The sequence below is a fragment of the Pseudorasbora parva genome, chromosome 10 (assembly GCF_024679245.1).
Source record: "Pseudorasbora parva isolate DD20220531a chromosome 10, ASM2467924v1, whole genome shotgun sequence".
In the NCBI taxonomy this organism is placed as follows: Eukaryota; Metazoa; Chordata; class Actinopteri; order Cypriniformes; family Gobionidae; genus Pseudorasbora; species Pseudorasbora parva.
The window spans coordinates 40,351,593-40,374,501 of record NC_090181.1 but is presented as its reverse complement, the minus strand read 5'-3'; the positions used below and the strand labels follow the sequence as shown (position 1 = coordinate 40,374,501).

At 41.8% G+C, this 22,909-nt stretch overlaps 1 protein-coding gene across 1 annotated transcript in view; it reads left to right on the top strand.

The window, feature by feature from the left end:
• Positions 1-18,635: 18,635 nt before the first annotated feature.
• ahi1 (Abelson helper integration site 1) overlaps positions 18,636-22,909 on the top strand; it is a 33,670-nt gene continuing 29,396 nt past the window's right edge. The window contains 5 exon segments of the mRNA XM_067456149.1: positions 18,636-18,753; positions 20,945-20,994; positions 21,110-21,234; positions 21,338-21,867; positions 22,063-22,175. Of these exon segments, the coding sequence (XP_067312250.1) occupies positions 20,985-20,994; positions 21,110-21,234; positions 21,338-21,867; positions 22,063-22,175 (778 nt within the window). The 5' untranslated portion in view covers positions 18,636-18,753; positions 20,945-20,984.

Below are 22,909 nucleotides of genomic sequence, written 5' to 3'. Positions count from 1 at the left end.
ACATCACGGAATTAAGACCGCTTGCCCTGGTGAGTTTGAATGATAACACTCGATCATAATAATAGGAGTTTGTCGCTGATATACCTGATGGTTTTGGAGTCAAATACTTAAAATGCAATTAATAACCGTGTATCGGTCTATTGCTCTGATAAACACAATAAACAGGCCTAAATGTTATCAAGCGGTATTTCGTCCAATCCAACACTAGAGGGCATCCTGGGATTTGCGAACGCAGGCAGTGTAATGTGACAGCAGTACAAGAAATGGCTAGTAAAAAAAAAGTCCAGTTTGTTTATTTTATTTATTTATTTAGTGTGTGTGTGTGTGTGTGTGTGTGTGTGTGTGTGTGTGTGTGTGTGTGTGTGTGTGTGTGTGTGTGTGTGTGTGTGTGTGTGTGTGTGTGTGTGTTTCTTTGTTTAACCACCATTGACATTTCACACCAATGAGAAATTACATTTCTAAAGAGAAATTTATATCTAGGCCTATATGTTGTTGAAATGTTTCAGGGTCAGAAAATAATCAGATATAACGGCAAAATATCTGAATGTGTCAAACTACAGACACACAGTAGCAGAAATAACAAGCCTTCTGCCTCTATTGGTGTGTTAAAAGGGGAAATAAAGGATGTTGTGTATCCTGTTCATAAAACATCAATGAATACTCTGCATCTTCTTCCTTTTTCCTTCTTCTATCCTCGTGAATTAAACCTTTATAGATGGAACGGCTGTGGTATACATTGCAAGTATTGTGATTTGTTTTAAGTCATATTGAAACAAAAGATCCCATACAGAAATGTAATGTACATATATGTCCCTATATCCGAGTAGTGATGTCATATATGTTTCATATAAGGCAATACAATAGGCTACATTCTCACGATATATGAAGATATAGGTTTATACCATATATGAAATTCCCATAGAAGAATTATTATATATACATATATTCAAATTATTTATATGATGACTTTTTAATGCCATATATGTAAACAATATATGTCGAATTTATATATGTAAGTTTATTTAAACATAATATATGCAAACATTCAGTATGCTTTTAAAGGATTTTATATGGATTTATAAAGTGGTGTTTTAATCCTGGCATTTCATTCTAATTTGGTTTTCGTTCAGGCTTCGGACATTAAAAGCTCCATGTGTGTTTTTCTCCCCGTTGTGAGTGTACAGTTTGAGCATTCGCTTGGTCTCGTGTGAGCATCTAGTTTTGTTTGGGCAGTATACACTCTTTTGTCCATGTGTTTAGGGTTGTTTGTTTAGCATGCGGCTTGTGCTCATCATTAGCCATGGCGTGTGTACTTTCATGTTTTGTTCTGTGTGGTAGCATGTAACGGTTACCCTGGTACATGGGTGACATTTTTCATCCTGTCCTCTAGAGGGCAACAAATGGAGGAAGTGGTTTTAAGGTTACGAGTAGCATAGAGGAGAGGCATGGCAGTGGAGCATGGGTGAAAATGCCTGGAATCACATTGTGTTTGAGAGTTAAGTGAATTGTACATTCTAATGCTTTACAATCTTATTCAAATGCAAATTTTTATGTACCCATAAAAATGTTAATTCATAGTGTTTGAAAGTTTGCAGAGAAGCTTGCAGAGGACTCTGTTATGGGGCTTGAGTGCACTGATACCTACTTCTTACCTGTGTTGGATTGTGCCAGTGCCTAATCTAGGATTTAGGATTGTATATCTTCATTGCCTGCTGGGACTGGGACTTCTACAACACTCATATAAGACACTCATACATTGCAGACTGTATATTATTTTCCCTCTACGGCATTTTGAATTGTTTGGTACTGTTTTTTGTTTGTGTATCACTAGTATTTGGGGTTTGGAATTGATTTACTGTTTATTTGTTTACTTATTGTGTTGAGCTTTGATATTCACAATGCTGTCTTGGATTTCTGTCCATGTGGTAATTGTTACTATGTTATCTCATTCAGTGGTTAAATAGATACAATTTATTTTCACTCCCTCATTGAGAATCTTACAGTTAGTTTGAACACAAACTATTGGCAAAAGTGAATTCCGTTTTTTTAAGGCTTTCATATTGTATAAAAAACTAAGGCGAGCCAGTTACAAGTATGAAGGGGTTTGTTTGTGTTTCGATTGTCTATTTTTGAAGTCTAATAAAAAGCCCATTAACCTCTGCACCCTTGAGTCCTTCATCTCTTGCATCACCTGACAATAAGTAACATTATAAATATATTATATTTTAAATGTCATTTGTTTTATACGTAGTGTATATTTTAAGACTCTACGACATTTGGCAGTGATAGGGATTTGTCACATAAATAATTTAAACATATATAATATGTGGACTAAAGATATATGTCAATATATGGAATTTCTGATGCTGTGCATATATGTGCATTTATGTTTTTACTCTATATAAGCATATTAGGATATTTCATAAATGAGACCTATATGTCAAAATATGTATTATACATACGTAAACATAATATATGGGATACATTTATATGTCAATATGTGGAATTGTTCCAATTTCTAATATGTTTCATATATGTTTTTACATTATATATCGCATATTGATATTTCATATATACACTACACATATATTACATTTCCACTTGTAATCCCAAACAACAATTCACTTGCAACTACCTAAGACCATATGTTGTGCATGTTTGTTTGTGCATTCATTTAAGTCTAGTGTGGGTTTTAGAAAACAGAACACACACTAGGCTCAGCTTAGACTGGTTTGGGCCTGTTCTGGAATTGGAGATTGGCAGAAACTCAGTTCCACTGATCCAGAACCCCAGAGGATTCCAAAGGTCCAGGTCTCATGAGGAGCCAGACTGGCACGGTGTGTTCCTGTCAAGACTGGGCCCAAGTTTATCTGTCGCATCGCGGCTTTCAGATTGTTAATAACTCCCAGCAGAAGGGCTGAGGTGTCAGAGGTGAAAAGGGCCACTCCAGAGCTGCTGGCATGATGACGGATTTACTATATGGCCTCAGGGAAGTTAAAAGGTCAGAGGGTGCACCGAGACAGGAGCCGTACATACGAGAGTATATGTGTGTAAGTGAACGCGTTTCAGCCCGATGCAGTTATCATTTTCGTGTCCAGCCACATTGTTTAAATAGCAAATGCGTTTGAGTTAATTTGTGCGCCCATGGGCGTGCTGGTCTGAAAACGAGGCGTGTTCAGGCGTATTGTTGGTGAGTTGCTATTTTGAGAAATAGACTGCGCCACTGACCAACAAAAACCTGGTCTAAAGTCAATAGCGCAGTATTTTTTTATTTTTTTATTTAAAGGGCGTGTTAGTAATATGGGCATATAGGTGGGAGCACAACACGCATACACTCTGCTTATTACACACAAAGCACACAAACATTTTTAAATCTTAAAAACAAAAGGATTCCTCTCTGGAAAGTTTTTCTGCTTGCAAATTCCGCCATGTAAATAACAAATCTGCCATGGTGCAAGTGCAACTTAGCCTGACAAGCCAGACCCACATCTAGAAGTTTGGTCTGGAAAAGGCAGGGCTCAATCCGAGGGGCGGGATAAACGGTTGTCTTTCAAACTCCCTCTGCACGCGATAGGATAGTGCTACAACCAACCAGAGCAACGAAGGTGAAACAGAGCTTGTTGATAGATCGCTATATCCGGTCGGCAAAACTCCGAACACATCTTCCCTTTTTAAGAATGACTTCAGTGCCGTTCTTTGTTCTTTTCTCAGAGAAAAGCTTAACTCCAAGTCTTCCAGAGTTGCGGTCAAATCTGATTCGGAAGACCGCCGTTAGCCAGTTTCTGTGTCTACTAGAAGCACGCAAACGCAACTCGGCCGGCGTCATTATGGCCCCGCCCACCGACTCTATACACGATGTGATTGGCCCGGCAAGAGTTAAGGGATTACAGGGTATTGAGAGTTGCTAGATGACACTCGCGGGCAGATTAGATTTGCTGCCGCTAGTGTGCGTCTAGATTTCTAGGCTTAGCGCAACTGGCTTTTAAATGGAATGGGAGATTACACTGATTGGTTTAATACACATTATGCAAAACCCAAAACCCACCCATTACTCAATAAGAGAATATGGACCAACCATTTTTTGGACGGCAACCATTTTTCCCGTTGTTGAACTAGCAAAAGTGGATTCAGACATGCCCTAAGTGCACTTGCAATGTGTGCTTTAAACCATGCTCTTAAATTGTTAAAATTGGGCCCTTATAAGCTGTCTAGCCAGACAACATTTTAAGGCATCATATGCACACCTTGTCTGGTTATCACCAGACCAAGCTCAATTTAAGATTGAACATTGGTCTGGGAGTCTGCTATGTGTTTTCTACTGCACACGAGGTGTGATAAACGAGCATTATTTAAATGATTCTGTACGCAACTGGATAGTCCTTCAACCAATCAGAGAACATAGAGACGCATTAAATTGATCAACAGAGTGTAACGGATTCACAGAGGCAGGATTCAATTGCAAGTAACTCAGTTTAATAAGACAGATAGTGTCACAGAAGTCAAAACTCAGAACACTGAAGAAGTCCGGGTAAGACGGAGCAGTGAGAGAGGCTCTGTTGGTGACACGGGCAGGCTGTGAGCAGCTGTGACTCGGGAGATCGGTAGAGGTAATCCGGGAAGGGATCCAGCGTTTCACGGAAGGGGGAAACGATAACCAACACGGAGACACAAGGGGAAACATCCAACAACGCTCTGACAAAGACAAGAGAGAAACAGAGAGACTAAATAGGGTGAAGGTGATGAGTTGCAGCTGGTGCAGGTGATCAGCCACAGGTGCGTGATGAGCCAATCCCAGGCTCCGCCCTCACCTACATTCAACACGCACCCAAGAGTGAGACAGGGAATCCATGAACCGTGACAGTACCCCTCCCCCTAGGAGCGTCCCCTGACGCTCCCAGCCGACCTTACCTGTTGATTGTAATCATCAATAAGGGAGTGATCCAGAATGTCCCTAGCAGGAACCCAACTTCTCTCCTCCGGACCGTAACCTTCCCAGTCCACCAAGTACTGGAAACCGCGTCCCCTCCGTCTAGAATCCAGAATGCGATTAACCGAATACGTTGGTTCCCCATCTACGAGTCGCGGCGGTGGGGGAACCGGGACTGGCGGATTAAGGTGGGAGTGAAAAACAGGCTTGATTTTGGATACATGGAAGGCGGGATGAATCCTCCTGTACGCCGGAGGGAGTTTGAGGCGGACTGTCACCGGACTAATGATCTTGGTGACAGTGAACGGGCCGATAAATTTGGGAGCAAGTTTATTAGATACGGAGCGGAGAGGAATGTTCTTGGTAGAAAGCCACACTTTTTGACCCACGACGTAAACGGGAGGCTTAGACCGGTGGCGATCGGCTTTAGCCTTGGTGCGCGCTCCCACCTGGAGCAGAGTCTCACGGGCTCTGGTCCATGTGCGATGACACCTCTGGATAAAGGCGTGAACAGAGGGGACCGCGACCTCGGAATCCAGACTAGGAAAAATAGGTGGCTGGTAACCTACACTACACTCAAATGGCGAAAGGCCCGTAGATGACACTGGTAACGAGTTATGAGCGTACTCAACAATAGAGAGTTGCTGGCTCCAGGATGAAGGATTCTTGGATACCAAACATCGCAACACTCTTTCCAGATCCTGATTGGCTCTCTCGGTCTGACCGTTGCTTTGGGGGTGATAACCCGAAGACAGACTAACCGTGGCTCCTAGTAATTTACAAAACTCCTGCCAAAATTTGGACACAAATTGGGAACCTCTGTCAGAGACCACGTCCATCGGGAGGCCATGTAACCGAAAGACATGGTCTACTACAGATACCGCTGTCTCCTTGGCTGAGGGTAATTTGGGCAAGGGAATGAAATGTGCTGCCTTCGAGAATCGGTCCACGACGGTCAAAACGACCGTCTTGCCCTGGGAGGGCGGGAGGGCGGTAACAAAATCTAGAGCGATGTGGGACCAGGGTCTCGAAGGAACAGACAACGGCTGAAGTAACCCATGGGGAGGTTGGTTAGATGTCTTACCAACCGCACAGACCGAGCAAGCCAAAACAAAACTGCGAATGTCGCGAGCCATAAGTGGCCACCAAAATCGTTGCTTTACTAAACTGCAAGTGCGGTTTACCCCTGGATGACAAGCAATGTTGGAGCAGTGACCCCATTTGAGGACCTCGGATCTTAACCCCTCCGGAACGAACAAACAACTCGGTGGGCCGCCGGGCGGGGGCGTTACCCCTTCTAAGGCCACTTTGACCTTCGATTCGATCTCCCATGTGAGTGTAGAGATAACTATCTTCTCTGGCAAAATACACTCGGGAGTAACCGGGCGTTCGGAAGCATCAAAAATACGAGATAAAGAGTCGGGTTTGATGTTTTTAGACCCGGGGCGGTACGAGAGAACAAAGTCAAAACGTCCGAAAAAAAGTGCCCACCGAGCCTGCCTGGAGTTGAGTCTTTTAGCAGATCTAATATATTCAAGGTTCTTATGATCCGTCCATACAATAAAAGGTACCCCCGACCCTTCAAGCCAATGACGCCACTCCTCCAACGCTAACTTGACGGCCAACAACTCTCTGTTACCAATGTCATAATTGCGTTCGGCAGGAGAAAGACGATGGGAGAAAAACGCGCACGGGTGCATCTTGTCATCTGAGGGAGAGCGCTGTGAAAGAACCGCTCCTACCCCCACCTCTGACGCGTCGACCTCTACCACGAACTGACGTGTGGAATCAGGGGCGACTAAGATGGGAGCCGAAACAAAGCGGCTTTTCAGTTTGGCGAATACAGCCTCGGCTGTATCGGACCACCTGAACGTCGTTCGGGGAGAGGTCAAGGCAGTCAGAGGTGCGGCTAGTTGGCTGAAATTGCGAATAAAACGCCGATAGAAATTGGCGAACCCCAGAAACCTCTGTAGGGCCTTACGGGAATCTGGACTTGGCCAATCCATCACAGCCTTAACCTTGTCGGGATCCATGCGCATTCCCTCCGATGACACGATGTACCCTAAAAAAGGAACAGACTGTGCATGAAAAGCGCATTTCTCCGCCTTGACAAAAAGCCCATTCTCTAGCAACCTCTGAAGCACTCGTCTGACGTGTCGAACATGTTCCTGGAGAGACGAAGAAAAAATCAAAATGTCATCCAGGTAGACATATATGAATTGGTCGACCATGTCTCTCAACACATCATTGACGAGTGCCTGGAAAACCGCTGGGGAGTTGGAAAGGCCGAAAGGCATGACCAAATATTCAAAATGCCCCCTGGGGGTGTTAAATGCGGTTTTCCATTCATCCCCCTCCCTGATGCGAACCAAATGATAAGCGTTACGTAAGTCCAACTTCGTGAAGACGGATGCTCCCTGTAACCTCTCGAAAGCTGAAGACATCAACGGCAAAGGATAGGTATTCTTTACCGTGATGTTATTCAGCCCTCGGTAATCAATGCAAGGTCGCAGAGAACCATCCTTCTTCCCCACGAAGAAGAACCCCGCCCCCGCTGGAGAAGAGGAAGGGCGGATGAATTTGGAGGCTAGAGAATCAGAAATATATTTCTCCATGGCCTCCCTCTCTGGAATAGAAAGAGAGTATAGTTTGCCCTTAGGCGGAGACTTACCTGGGAGTAAATCTATAGCACAGTCATAGGGACGATGCGGAGGAAGAGAAGCAGCTCGGGACTTACTGAACACTTCCTTCAGGTCGAGGTACTCCGGAGGCACGTTAGATAGATTCACCGTCTCACTCTGAAAAACAGAACGAGACACAGATGAACAAGCAGACACCAAACAAGACTCATAACACTTATCACTCCACGCAGACACAGAGTTTTGTCCCCAGTCAACCCTTGGGTTATGTAACTCCAGCCAAGGGTGACCGAGGACAATGGGAGCCAAAGGGGAGTCCAGGATAAAAAATGAAATGAGTTCAGTGTGGTTGCCAGACGTGATCAGTGTAAGTGGTTCAGTGGTGAATGAAATGTCAGGGAGAACTTGTCCGTTGAGTGCGTTGACAGAGATGGTGTTCTTAAGTGCAATGGTGGGTATTTTGAGTTTGTGTGCAAGGGCAGAGTCAAGAAAGTTACCCTCCGCTCCCGAGTCGAGGAGTGCTGGGCTGGAAAATTCCTGGGCTGCCCACAGCAATCTCACCGGAAGGAGAGTGGAGGATGAGGTCTTTTCCACGGAGATCCCGCCCGACAGTAGCCTTCTCCTTACCGCCGGGCGTGGTCCTCTTACCGGGCAGGAGTCTAGCAGGTGTCCGGTCCCGCCGCAGTAGAGGCAAAGACCACGGGATCTCCGTCTCGCTCTCTCCTCCCGGGAGAGCCGAGCTCGACCCACCTGCATGGGCTCCGGGTCGAATGTGTAGCTGACCGCATCCGTAGCGCTGGCCTGAGGGCATTCGACACTCTTGTGCTGAAACTCCATCCTGGATCTCAGCCGACTCAGACGAGCGTCCACCCTCAACGCCAGTTCGATCAGTCCGTCAATCTTCTCCGGAAGGTCGATCATGAAAATCTCTTTCTGGATGCGGTCAGCCAGCCCATGCAGGAACATGTCCCACTGTGCCTCCTCGTTCCACTTGCACTCGGCGGCCAGGGTGCGGAACTCGATGGAATAATCCGAGACCGAGCGGTTACCTTGACGGAGCTCTGCGAGTTGACGTGCCGCTTCTCTTCCGGTTACCGCTCGGTCAAACACCCTTCTCATCTCCGCCGCCAGCGTCTGGAACGAGGAGCTGCAAGGATGTTGATTTTCCCACACCGCCGTTCCCCAAAGTGCGGCTCGTCCGGAGAGCAGGGTGAGGACGAATGCCACCTTGGATCTCTCCGTGTTGAAAGTCTGCGGTTGAAGAGCGAAAAACAAGGAACACTTGGTAAGGAAGGCTCTGCAATAATTGCTCTCACCGGCATAACTCTCAGGGGTAGGCAGACGTGGTTCCGGTTGCCGCGATGCGGATGGTGTGTGGGGGGTCGGTGGTGGGTCGGGCACAGTGGGACCGACGAGTTGTTGCATCTGTTGGGTCAGCTCGGCCACCCGTGCCACCAAAGTGTGTACTGCCTGTCCTGTGGCAGTTAAGTTCGCCTCCTGCTGGTCCAGTCTCTCGTTGCTGCTGGTCAGTAGGGCGTTGATACTCGCTGAATCCATGGTTGGTCAGAGCGTTCTGTAACGGATTCACAGAGGCAGGATTCAATTGCAAGTAACTCAGTTTAATAAGACAGATAGTGTCACAGAAGTCAAAACTCAGAACACTGAAGAAGTCCGGGTAAGACGGAGCAGTGAGAGAGGCTCTGTTGGTGACACGGGCAGGCTGTGAGCAGCTGTGACTCGGGAGATCGGTAGAGGTAATCCGGGAAGGGATCCAGCGTTTCACGGAAGGGGGAAACGATAACCAACACGGAGACACAAGGGGAAACATCCAACAACGCTCTGACAAAGACAAGAGAGAAACAGAGAGACTAAATAGGGTGAAGGTGATGAGTTGCAGCTGGTGCAGGTGATCAGCCACAGGTGCGTGATGAGCCAATCCCAGGCTCCGCCCTCACCTACATTCAACACGCACCCAAGAGTGAGACAGGGAATCCATGAACCGTGACACAGAGACAGTAAAAATATTTACAATGTTAAAAAAGATTTGTATTTAAATTAAATGCTGCTCTTTTGACTTTTCACCAGAGTCCTTTGAGAAACCTTGAAATTTGACATTTTATAATCTGCACTTTAAGGGAGTTTGGAATGAGTAGTTTTTTTTTGTTTTGTTTTTTTAAGAAATTGATACTTTTATACTGGATGCATTCAATAGATTTTTGATCATTAAATTAAAAGTGACAGTAATCCTGATGGTCAGGATTATGGTTTTAACATTGATAATAATAAGCAACGTTTTTTTGAGCAGCAAATCAACATGATTTCTGAAGGATCATGTGACACTGAAGACTGGAGTAATGATGCTGAAAATTCTTTGCCATCAAAGAAATAAATTACAATAAGCTAAATAAGAAACTTCTTTCATAAACATTAAAAATCGTACTAACCCCAAACTATTGATAGTGTTTGTAGAGACCCTAATGAAGTTAGAATGTAGCAGGAGATAGCAAAGGCAGCTCACTAGATTTGCAGAATACTTATAAGGTGTTTCAAAATCAAAAGAAAACCAAAAAATGAGTTTAATAGAACAAAGGAACTAACAAGAACTAGATGGTCCTGGGTGTCATACTCTTTGGAACATCCTTCCCAGTGGCAGTTGGTCTCATACACATCCTCAGGTTCTTGCTTGCATTCATCTTTATCAAGTTCCTCCGGTAACTCCATGTGATCCTGTTAAGGAAACAACACTGGTAAACATGTGTATACGTTATTTTATTAAGTCTATCATACCAGTCAAGAGAACATGTTATTGCTCAGTGGTGGCTTTTTAGTTTGTGAGAATGAATGAGTTCTATATGCACTGTAACTGGTATCAAAGTACACTGTAAAAATAATCCCCGTAAAATTTACGGTAAAAAAACGGCAGCTGTGGTTGCCAGAATTATACCGTAAAAAATACGGCAGTTACGTTTTAGTTTTTACGGGGCAACAACATATAATTTAAATGTTTATAATGTAATAATCACGGTTGAAAACCGTTTATTTTACCATTCAAAACTGAACACTGTAAAAAAATACCCATCAAATTTATGGTAAAAAAACGTCAGCTGTGAACTTTACCATTAAAAATACGGCAGTAACGTTTTAGATTTTATGGGACAGCAGCATATAACTTAAAGGTTTATAATGTGGTAATTACGGCTAAAAACTGTTTATTTTACAGTTAAAAACCATATAATTTGAACGTTTATATTGTTGCACAGTGCACTATAAACAATTACGGTAAAAAAAATATTTAACTGAAATAATATTAAATTACCAACTTATTGAAATGCTAATATCTGTTATGTACCTTTGATATAGATTGACAGCCACCAATTAAAGTGGTGATGAGAATCACATGATGAATCAAAGCTCATCACAAGCAGCTTTTGGAAGGACAATATTAACATATAGAAGGTGCACACACAAACACCAAACACCATCATGGTAACAGACATGGCTTTTTAAAAAATGCAATAAACATTAATTTAACAACATTAGATGTAAAATAAAACCTTAATGTACATAAGTGATTAGAAAAAACTAAGAAGAAACATTGCTAATTCAATGAAAATGCATCAAATGCGAAGTGTCACGTGGGGAATTCTGGGAATTTCAATTTACGGTTTTTCACTGTTAATTACACAATGACCTGTTCTTTTTCACCTCGAAAAACTGTACATTTAACGGTGTTTTACTGTTAAATAAAATAAAATGTATAACATTTGTAAATTATACAGTTTTAACCTGTAAAATAAATGGGTTTTAACCGTAATAATTACATTATAAACCATTAAATTATATGGTGCTGTCCCGTAAAACCTAAAACGTAACTGCCGTATTTTTTACGGTAAAGTTCTGGAAACCACAGCTGCCGGTTTTTTACCGTAAATTTTATGGGGAAAAACTGTAGTTTTTACGGGAAAACACTGGCAGCTGCCGTTACCAGAGAATTATGAAACTATGCACACTATGAAATTCAAAATTAGGCGTGGTTAGAGGAGGCACCACGTTTTTTTTTTTACATAAATATAAATATAAAACCAGTAAGTATTACATCAAAATGTAAAGACTAAAAGAAAAAAGGAAACAAAAAGCATAAGATTTATATTTATATTGCATATACATTTTCAATGGATTTGGATTTTTTTTACATAAACAAAATAATAAACTTAATGTGATTCATATTTCTAAGTATACACAGATTAAACGGGTAAGATTTGTGTAATTGCATTAATAAACTGAATGTGATTGATATATGCAGTTATACGTAAATTAAACAGTTAAGAATTATGGAAAAGCACACCGAAAAATGCTCATGTAAAATCAACACTTCCCGGTGTTCATGTGTATGCTCACTACTGAGTTAAAGTACCACTGAAGCAGTGTTGATGTTAATTAGATAATTAAGTGATGATTGAGCATTAGTGGTGAACACCTGATGATAACCATGATGGTGAACAGTGTTTTCTTTAGTTGGGCTCTTGACCCTTATCTCTTTCACATTAATTTTCTGGCTGCTTTAACTGTGTTTGTAAAGCACTTTTGTTAGAGCATGGAAAGCCATGAAAGAAACATGGCCAGGTGATTTGGCTCTTTAATGATGATTATATAATCATCATGTAGTGGTTGAATCACTGAGCTAATTCAGATTCTAATGCTCTGGTTATAAAGGTGATGTGTCGTATGTGTAATAATAGCCATGTGGTTTGCAGTATGATATCCAGTATGATTGTTGTAATCAAACAATATGCAGGTTTATAAAAAAAGTTTTAAACTACAGCATATTTTAGACACACACAGACATCAAGAATCAGTGTATGTATCTCTACAATGGTGACAAGCAAAAAAAAAAAAAAAAACATCAGATAAACATCTACTCTTAAGATGAAACAAGCTACTATAAAACGTCACAAGAAATTTGTCAATTCAGATCGATAATTTATTCATGCCGCAATGCCTGCTGGGACCCATGGGAGAGTTTTGATTGGTGGTACCCAGCATGCACTGCAGCATGAAGCTTTTCATTGATTGTCACCATTGTTGAGATTCATACACTGATTCTTGATATCTGTTTGTGTCTGATAATTGCCATAGATTAAAACCTTTTGCACAACATTTTATTTTATTATTTTAGCTCTGCATATTATAAGATTGCCACAACATTGCTGAAATTCATGCTGTAGAACGAAATAGCTAGTTGGCCACTATTATGAATAAAACAAAATTAACACACATAACAAGGACATTAGACTCTGAGCAAGACCAGTGATCAATAGATGATGATTAAAGCATCATGAACAAAGAGTCAAATCATCTCGCCATGTCTTTGCTTTGCTTTGCTTTCCATGCCATAACAATAGTGCTATAACCACAGTTAAAGCAGCCAGAAAACTAATGTTGGAGAGTCAAGGGTCAAGAGCCCAACTAAAGAAAACACTGTTCAGATCTTCAGAGATTTAATGTCTTCTTTTATCTTCAGTTGATTTCATCTAAAGCTGTGGCTGAAGTCAGTTGTAGTTCTCGTGTCTCTCTTTCCTTCAGTGTTTCTGATTGTTATCATCAGGTGTTCATAATTGATGTTCAATCGGCTCTTAATTATCTCATTAACGTCAACACTGGTTGAATAGTATACTTTAACTCAGTAGTGAGCTTCTCATCTGAGAATCTTACCTGTTTTATTTATGTTTGATTTACAAATAAGATTTTCATTACGTTTATTAATTTGTTTGTCAAAATTACATAATCAAAATGCATGGAACATTTATATGCAATTCAAATACATATTTAGACATTTTTAAAGTGCATAAACTTGTAAAATGACTTACATTTCTAAGAACAACTGACTAAAACTTTAATTTTTACAATATTTAGATATCAAATTAACAAAATAGTTTTTAAAGTATTACAGTAGTTCTCTGTTGTTGATACCAATATTTGTAGGTTTAACAAACAAATTTGTTTATAATCACATATTGTTGTAAATATAACACAATATTCTGTTTAACAGTTTACAGAAGTTCATTGTGATTTAAACAAAAAAAATATGTTTTTGGGTTTCTAATAATATTCTGTTGGGATTTTACATTGTTTTTCTATAAATTTTACAGACATAAGGTTAGATCTATTACAGTTATTCACCGAATATAGTACGGAACCTGTACTGTTTCCTACGGAAACTTTCTGTTTACCAAATAACAGTTTTTTAACCGTAGAATATTACAACCTTACACCGTTAAAATCACGGTCATTTTTTAGAGTGTAGGATCTAGGATCTAGGATCTTTGGTTAAAGGTGGCTGAAATGCAACTCTACGCACAACTGCAAGCCAGCACGGAGATGTTCATGAGTATCCAAAGACACCAGCAGCTTCAAATACCTGTTCGCTGCTCAGCAGTGGCTTTTTTATTTTTTTATAGCTGTCCTTTTAATACAATTTTTTTTTTTGACTGAAACTTTCCTTAATTAGCCTTTATCTGACCGGGTTCTCTTGTGCTGTAAATTACTCACAAATCTTATGATAGTTTGATAATCTCCATTTAGTTTTCACAACATACGAGTTGTTTTCATGCACCATTTCATGTTTTTCATCTTCAGAAAGATCTTTCTTCCTGCATGAGAAATGTGACTTGGTAAATCATACGGAACAACTTTTAAGTAGGGTTTGCATTTACCTAAGTAGACCTGGCAAACTATTTAACAAACCTGATACCAGTTTTCTAAAAAGATATGGAGAAATAAAACAAACGTACTCGGTTACTTTCGTAACCTCGGTTCCCTGAGAGAGAGGAACGAGTATTACGTATGGGAAAAACTCCTTTTCTCGAGAATGTGAAGCAAAACTTTATTAATAAAGGTATCTATGTAAAGCGCAGTGAGCTGCACGGCCATAGCCCAGCGCAAGGAGCGCTCTGATTGGCCGGGCCGCGGCAACTGCAGGAACCTATGGTGAGGCGGCTGAGAGGAACGAACCAATGGGGGGCGTTCCAGAAGCCCGCCGAAAAAGGTGCTTATATTTGCATACAGGATGCTATATAAGACCCTAATTCGCCATAGGTGTCAGGTTTTAAGATCGACTGAAGCGATACCTTAGAAGCATAAACACGGCACGGAACGTAATACTCGTTTCTCTCTCTCAGGGAACCGAGGTTACGAAAGTAACCGAGTACGTTCCCTTTCGAGAGAGGTTCCTCGTATTACGTATGGGAACACAATGTAAAGCGCTGTGTGTGCTGACTGACCCAGTATACCCAAAGCACATGTTAATAAACCCCCGATAGACAGACAGAGGTGGCTTATAAGGGGAATGAAGAACCGGAAGAGTCGGTTCGTTTGAACAGCTGATCGGACATAGTCGGATCTTATGATGAATGAATAAGTGCTTGAGGGCTAATGTGTACAGGCCAAAACATAAGGCAATCTGTTTGTCAGGGTCAAGATAGAGCCTAGATGGAGAGAAGCCCTGCTTGTAGAGCTGGAACCTCCAACTTGTAGAATCTGATAAAAGTGGACGGAGAGGCCCAGCCTGCCGCCGCACAGATATCTTCCAAAGAAATGCCACACGACCAAGCCCAAGATGAGGCCATGCCTCTAGAGGAGTGGGCTTAAATGCCTGTAGGACAGGTTAGGTCCTAGACCTATATGCTAGTGGGACTGCATCCACTATCCAGTGTGAGAGTCTGTTTCATGACAGCACAAACTTTAGTGCGGCCACCGAAGCAATGAAGAGCTGATCCGACTGCCTGAAGGGGGCGGAGCGCTCTAGATACAATCTCAATGCTCTGACTGGGCAGAATAGGTTTGCGTCTTATTCTCTCTGAGATGCGGGTTAAGCAGTGAAAAGACCTGCATACTGAAGGGGTTGATAGCACTTTCAGCATAAAACCATGCCTCGGTTTGAGCACAACCTTGAAGTTGCTGGACCCAAACTCAAGACAGGAAGGGCTCACGGAGAGTGCAGGTAAGCCACCCACTCACTTAACCGAGGCCACAGCCAGCAGAAAAATGGTTTTGAGTGATATGTGCTTCAAGCTCGTGGTCTGAAGTGGTTAGGAGGGGGAACCCTTCACGGCCTCCAAAACCATGGCGAGGTCCCAAATAGGGACCGAGGTAGGGGCAAGGCGGGCTGAATCTCCTGGACCCTTTAAGAAAACACACAATAAGGTATGTGGTATGTGAGCCATTCCACAATGCCGTTATGTTCTAGTCTAGACTGAAAGCGCTCATGCAGACAAGCGTGTTTGACCACAGGCTAGTTGACTGCAATAAGGCTAGTTGACTTTATATGGTGTAATCCGGCCGCGGCGGGATTTATTTGTGATTTTGTGAGGCTGAATTAACAGTGCTTATGTAGGGGGGCACACTGTGTAGTGGACACTTTGTCTACAGTGTAAAAACCTTTCCAGCCGCCTGAATAAAGGGGACTGGAAGTGATAGAGTGAAAAAAGGGCTTAGCTTGGCAGCCATTTTCCGACGCCCTTATGCTCTGACAGTGAGCGCGTGCTATGACGTAAGTCGCGCTCTAGTCAGCAACGCGCTGTGGAAGGGGCGCGCGCGCGCGCTATCATGACAAGGCAGCCATTACAACTTCCTTGGCAGTAAGCGCGCGCTGCAGCGACATTGTTCTTGACATACCCAACAGCCCGAGCTCGCTCGTCTAACTTACTCTAGTATTCTCTGTCCGCAGCGCTTCAGCACGACGGCGGTAGAATGAGCACGGCGAGAGCTTCGGCTCGAGTTAGTTTATTCACTCTAGTATTCTCTGTCTGCGGCGATAGTGCGACTGAACGAGAGAATAGGAAGCGTGAGGAAAAACTCTGTCCGCGGCGCTTCTAGCACGGCGAGAGCTTCGGCTCGAGTTTGCTTATTCACTCTAGTATTCTCTGTCCGCGGCGATAGAGCGACAGAACGAGAGAATTGGAAGCGTAAGGAAAAACTCTGTCCGCGGCGCTTCTAGCACGGCGAGAGCTTCAGCTCGAGTTTGTTTATTCACTCTAGTATTCTCTGTCCGCGGCGATAGAGCGACAGAACGAGAGAATTGGAAGCGTGAGGAAAAATTCTGTCCGCGGCGCTTCTAGCACGGCGAGAGCTTCGGCTCGAGTTTGTTTATTCACTCTAGTATTCTCTGTCCGCGGCGATAGAGCGACAGAACGAGAGAATTGGAAGCGTGAGGAAAAACTCTGTCCGCGGCGCTTCTAGCACGGCGAGAGCTTCGGCTCGAGTTTGCTTATTCACTCTAGTATTCTCTGTCCGCGGCGACAGAGCGACAGAACGAGAGAATTGGAAGCGTGAGGAAAAACTCTGTCCGCGGCGCTTCTAGCACGGCGAGAGCTTCAGCTCGAGTTTGTTTATTCACTCTAGTATTCTCTGTCCGCGGCGATAGAGTGACAGAACGAGAGAATTGGAAGCGTGAGGAAAAACTCTGTCCGCGGCGCTTCTAGCACGGCGAGAGCTTCGGCTCGAGTAAGTTTATTCACTCTAGTATTCTCTGTCCGCGGCGATAGAGCGACAGAACGAGAGAATTGGAAGCGTGAGGAAAAACTCTGTCCGCGGCACTTCTTCAGCACGGCGAGAGCTTCGGCTCGAGTTAGTTTATTCACTCTAGTATTCTCTGTCCGCGGCGATATCACGACTGAACTAGAGAAGAGGAAGAGTGAGGAAAAGCTCCGTCTGTCCGCGGCGCCTCCTCAGCGCGACGGTATAGTGACGAGAGCTTCGGCTCGAGTTCGCCTATTCACTCTAGCATTTTCTGTCCGCGGCTGTAGCGCGACGGAACGAGAGAAGAGTGAGGACAACTCTGCGGCAGCGGCGGAAGAAGAGCCGCGGCGGCGGCAGAGTGAAGAGAGCTTCGGCTTGAGTGAGAAGAGCTCCGTCTTTCCGCGGTGCTTAACGACGCGGCGGAACGAGAGAGTCCTCGAATAGAACAAGCCTGTAAGCTCTAGAAGTGGCGTTGCAGCGGCAACACACACACAAACACATACAACACTCAACATAGACACAGTATAAAGGATATATAACGCCGGATGGCGTAGCTGGAACGGCAGAGAAGGCGGAGAGGGAGTCCGTCGTCCTCAGCTGCAGGTTCCGCTGGTGCCTTTTCAACGGCGGTGCTTCTTCCGGAGGTCAGCGAAGGTATCGCTGAAGGAGATTAAATCACATTCTCGAGAACCTGACACCTATGGCGAATTAGGGTCTTATATAGCCTCCTGTATGTAAATATAAGCACCTTTTTCGGCGGGCTTCTGGAACGCCCCCCATTGGTTCGTTCCTCTCAGCCGCCTCACCATAGGTTCCTGCAGTTGCCGCGGCCCGGCCAATCAGAGCGCTCCTTGCGCTGGGCTATGGCCGTGCAGCTCACTGCGCTTTACATAGATACCTTTATTAATAAAGTTTTGCTTCACATTCTCGAGAAAAGGAGTTTTTCCCATACGTAATACGAGGAACCTCTCTCGAAAGAGAACACTTTCTTTGAAAAACTAAAATCTGAATGTTTATTGTATTAAAATTCTATTGATTTTCAGTACAATGTGACTTCCATAATAATTCGGAATGCAGAATAATTGTAAGATCATAGAGCTACAAATAGCTTTGATTATTTGGTATTGGAAGAATTTGATACGAACTGTTTTGAGTTCATATTGAGATCTTTGACTTCTGATTTCGGTTATCATGGGAAATCAGATGATACATACTTGTCTGATAGCTTACTCTAGAAGGGACATGATACATTTATTTTTTTCAAATATGTAAAAAATGTTTTATCTCAAACAAATTAGAAAAAAATATAGTGGGATGAATCTAAAAAGCTCTAAACGAATTTTAGGATTGCAATAAGCAATTTTTTATAGCCTAAATAATGCAAAGTCAAAGTAAGATTTGTCAACGTGCCTTTAAGGCTATATATAAAGTCTTTGGTTTAGTTTAGTAGTTTTAGCTCTCGGTTTTAACAGTCTTTCTATGCTTGTCTCAGCCTCGGCGGGTTGGTTCTTGATTGACGTGGCAACAGTAACCCAGGGAGGCGGGGCTAATCTTGTTGTTGTTGTTGCCGTTGGAAACGGTCGCGCCAGCAATGGCTGCTCACTGAAATCATCCATGGATCCTCTACAGCAGACATGATGTGACTTCTTCGCCACATTTACGGCATATAATGTACGTTTATTTCACAGACACCCTACATTTAACAGGAGTACATGTAAAATGAAGTCGATTCGCTGAATTTTTGCGCGAGAACATCAGAGTGCTGTACGCTAGCAGTGATTTGTTTGCATTGTTTTCAGCTAGCGCGTGAGATTTAAGCGAAGCCACAACAACATTAACAATCACTGATACAAGTACAACTTAACGTTACTTATTTTGGCATTTCTGCTATTTTCAGAATCGAATTGTTTCATTTAACAACCAGAGATGTTTCATCAGCTTTTATAACAGCAATGTAGCATCGAATAGCGGGATTTTTAGAGGTGTTTCTATTACCGGTCAGTTAAAGGGATAGGTCACTCAAAAATGATAATTAGCCCATGATTAAACTTACTCTTCCTCAAATCATCCTAGGTGTAAATGACATTCTTCTTTCAGGCGAATACAATCAGAGTATATTAAATATGTCCTGGCTTCCGAGCTTTATAATGCCAGTGAAGTCCATAAAAGTGCATCTATCCATTATAAAACTGCTCCACACGTCTCCCGGGAATTAATAAAATCATTTGTGTGAGAAAAATATCCATACTTAAAACTTTACAAACTGTAATCTCTAACTTCGACTAACTGTCGTATGTGCATTCACGAGAGACTGGCGTTTCAGCGTATGAAATAGGATGCAGGCGTAGAGTAAAGCCTTTAAATCAGGGCCGTGCACAGATATTTTGAGGGGCAGTGGCCCAAACCAAAAAAAAGGGGCACTATAAGGGGATTGAGTATCATCTTAATATAGGAAATGAATAACAAACCTTTTACAATCATACTGTAAATACAATTGTTAGGCTTTAGTGCTAATTAAATTTCTTTTGTTATAATTATTCTTCCAAAAAGTTGATTCTGGGCTAATTTGATATCTTTTCTATTTAAATTTTTAATTGGAGATTTAAGTAGCAAATGGGAATCACTAAAATTGAATATATTTTGAGACAAAGGTCTTGTTTATGATTTATGTAAATCATACGCAACAGATTTTTAATAACAGAATATATAAAAGTATGGTATTTGGGGTAAAAGGCATATTTAACATGATAATAAACAGCTGACTGACTTCCATTTGTTGACATGACATGGTTAAGATTCAGCTGGTAAATATCATAATTTGGGTGTCCATCTTAGAGGCAACATCATATTTATAATAAAATATATGATAATAATCATATAATACACATATATTTAGTTGTTACAGAAAGAAACTTTATAAAATTATTATAGAATCTCATTCAATGTTTTCAGATTATTTACTTAGGCTAAACGTTTGTTTCTGTATTTTAAAATATATTTTTATATCAACATTTTAATATTTACTGAACAATAATTAAATATTTTATTAATCAAAATAAACAGAAAATACTGCAAACGTTGCTTTTTTGCACAACTATGGACTTTTTTGAAAAATGAGCACATTTTTCTTAGGGTGTGCTTTAGCCCCATTGTAGGCTACCCTGATACAACTCATGTATATTTATAATAGCCTGTATTAACTTTTTTAAAATTGTGTATACGATTAATATGGTCTAAATAAAATATCATAAATATGAAGTATGTTAGGCTATAGATACTAGTAGCCTATTAACTCGTAAAATTGATTATAATCGGAAATCTATTTTACAGGAGTGGCATGCTGGAGCTTTGAATCCATGTTTGCACTGTTGAAACAATTCAACGTTGTGGATTGTAGTTGGTAATATACCTGTTAATGCGACGACATTCTGGAACAGCCGTCTCCAGAGAGCAGGCAGCCGCAGACTTTGAGCGATGCTGCGCGGAGCGAGCGGGAAAACACAGAAAGGTTTAGCGGAACTAGTGGATTTTTAGCGGAACCGAACGCTTTTTTGGGAATCCTCTGAGGGTGAGGGAGGGAAGGGGGCAAGAGGGGCACCTTAGCCGATGAGGGCAAAGGGGCAGTGGCTCTAGCCACCGGGCCACCCCCCTGTGCACGGCCCTGCTTTAAATATTACATAATCTAATAACAGTAGTTCTAATAAGAGTAAATAAAACTAAACCATTTATTGGTGATTGTACCTTCATAAGCAAATAAAGACTGTCTAAAGCTTGAAACACCCGTTGTTCTTTGATCCTATGGTAATTTTGATGTAATTATGGTGATTTTGGTGTAATTATGGTGATTTTTTTTCTGTTTTAGGATTGTTTTTCCAGAATGAATTTGTCCATAGTTTATCAGAATGCCAGCAGGTCAGTAAAGATCACTTTACAAAGACCTACTTGATGTATAACAACTATTTTCTCTGTCACTGGTGGTCATAGATGCCCCTACATGCAGATGTGTCTGTAAATCTCTGTTTAACAGGTCAATCTGATGTGAGAGCTAAGACGAAAGCTCGCTTTGATGAGGTGTTGAAGAGATACACAAACCCTCCCTCTGAGAAAAAGAAAGCCAAACAGATTGCTGACCAGTCCCAGGAAGTTATTGTGGTTAGTAATAGTGAAAGTAATCTTTATTTAACCAAGAAAAATCTCATTGATGGAAGATAATTTGCTTTATCTGTTATTTGAACTCCACCCTGTTTTCTTGCAGCTTCAGACCTTGAAGAAGAACCTAGATTTGAGTAAAGACACTGAAGAAGATGAAGCTATTCTCCATAACACATATGATCCAGCTCAGGGCAGTCCTAGATACACCAAAAACAGGCGAAGAGAGAGAGAAGCATCTGAAAAGACCAACATAAACAATGAGGAGGAGCCCACACTCACCAGCGGAAAAAACAAAAGCAAAAGGAGGCTCCCTCAACCACCTGTTCAAGATGAAGATGAAGACGAAAACGACAGGAGGACTGATTTAGAAAATGATGGAAAACATACTAGGAAGACAAGGAAAGGGAAGAATAAAAGTGGAAAGGATGTCATTCGACAGAAAGAAGAGACAGAGACGGAAGATGATTATCTACAGGCATACCAACATCAGATCTCACAGGAGGAAGAGACTTCTGGAAAGAAAACGGTGCGGAAAAAAGCTGTGGAAACGTTTACGGAGAGCCAGATGCTAAACAATGAGCTGGAGAAGAAGAAGAAGAAAGTGAAATCAAGCAAACATGATGGTGATAGAGGGTAAAAGATTCAAAGATCACAGTTAAAGCTCTTTAGAGGAATTATGATCGGAATATAGATGCAATAGCTGTAGACCAGGGGTTAAGAATAGCGGGAGATGCCACTTATAGTAAAATGGCTTTTTCCTAAACATTTCTAATGAAATATGCACAATGCCTTTTTTCTTCTTAATTTGGTTTGCCTTTTTGTTTCCAGTCAGACTGAAGTTTCAGTGGATAATCAGACAGAAAACATGGATGATGTTGTGGAGGAGTTCAAGGAAGACTCAGTAAAGCCCAAAGTGAAGAAGAAAAAGAAACAAAAAGAAGGTATGAAATGCTCAGTCATCATCACAATAAAAACCTTTGTTTATTCAAACACTCAGGTCAGTTTGAATAGAGTATCTACTCTCTTAAATTTAAAGAGTTAGTTCACCCCAAAATGAAAATTCTGTCATCTTTTACTCACCCTCATATCATTCTCGTAAAAACGTTTCATATCAAACTCGTAAGACTTTTGTTCATCTTCGGAACACAAATTAGACCTTTCTGTCCCTCCATATACAGCAACACAACTACCACTTTGCCGCTTCAAAAAGTTCATAAAGAGATCGTAAAACAAATCCATATGAATTCAACAGTTGAGTCCAAATTTTCTGAAAAGACTCAATTGCTTTATATGATTAACAGGTTGAATTGGCTTTTAGTCACATATAAAGATTTATCAAATGTAAACAGACTCTCAAGCATGTTCGCTTGATGTGCAAGAACCAATGAGGTTCATTCTTGTGTTACGCAGCACGTTTGAGCTTCTGAAAGAACCAATGAGGTTTGTTCTTGCATGTCAAGCTGATTCAGTTGAGCTTCTGTGAATGTCCGCTGCTGATTAATTTTTATATGTGAATAAAAGCCTAAGCCTGTTCATCATATAAATGATTGGGTCACTAGTCAGAGTTTTTTGATAGTTGCGTAGATTGGTAATGGAGGGACTGAAATGTTTCAGATTTCATTACAAATATTTGAAATTGTGTTCTGAAGATCAATGAAAATGGAACAATATGAGG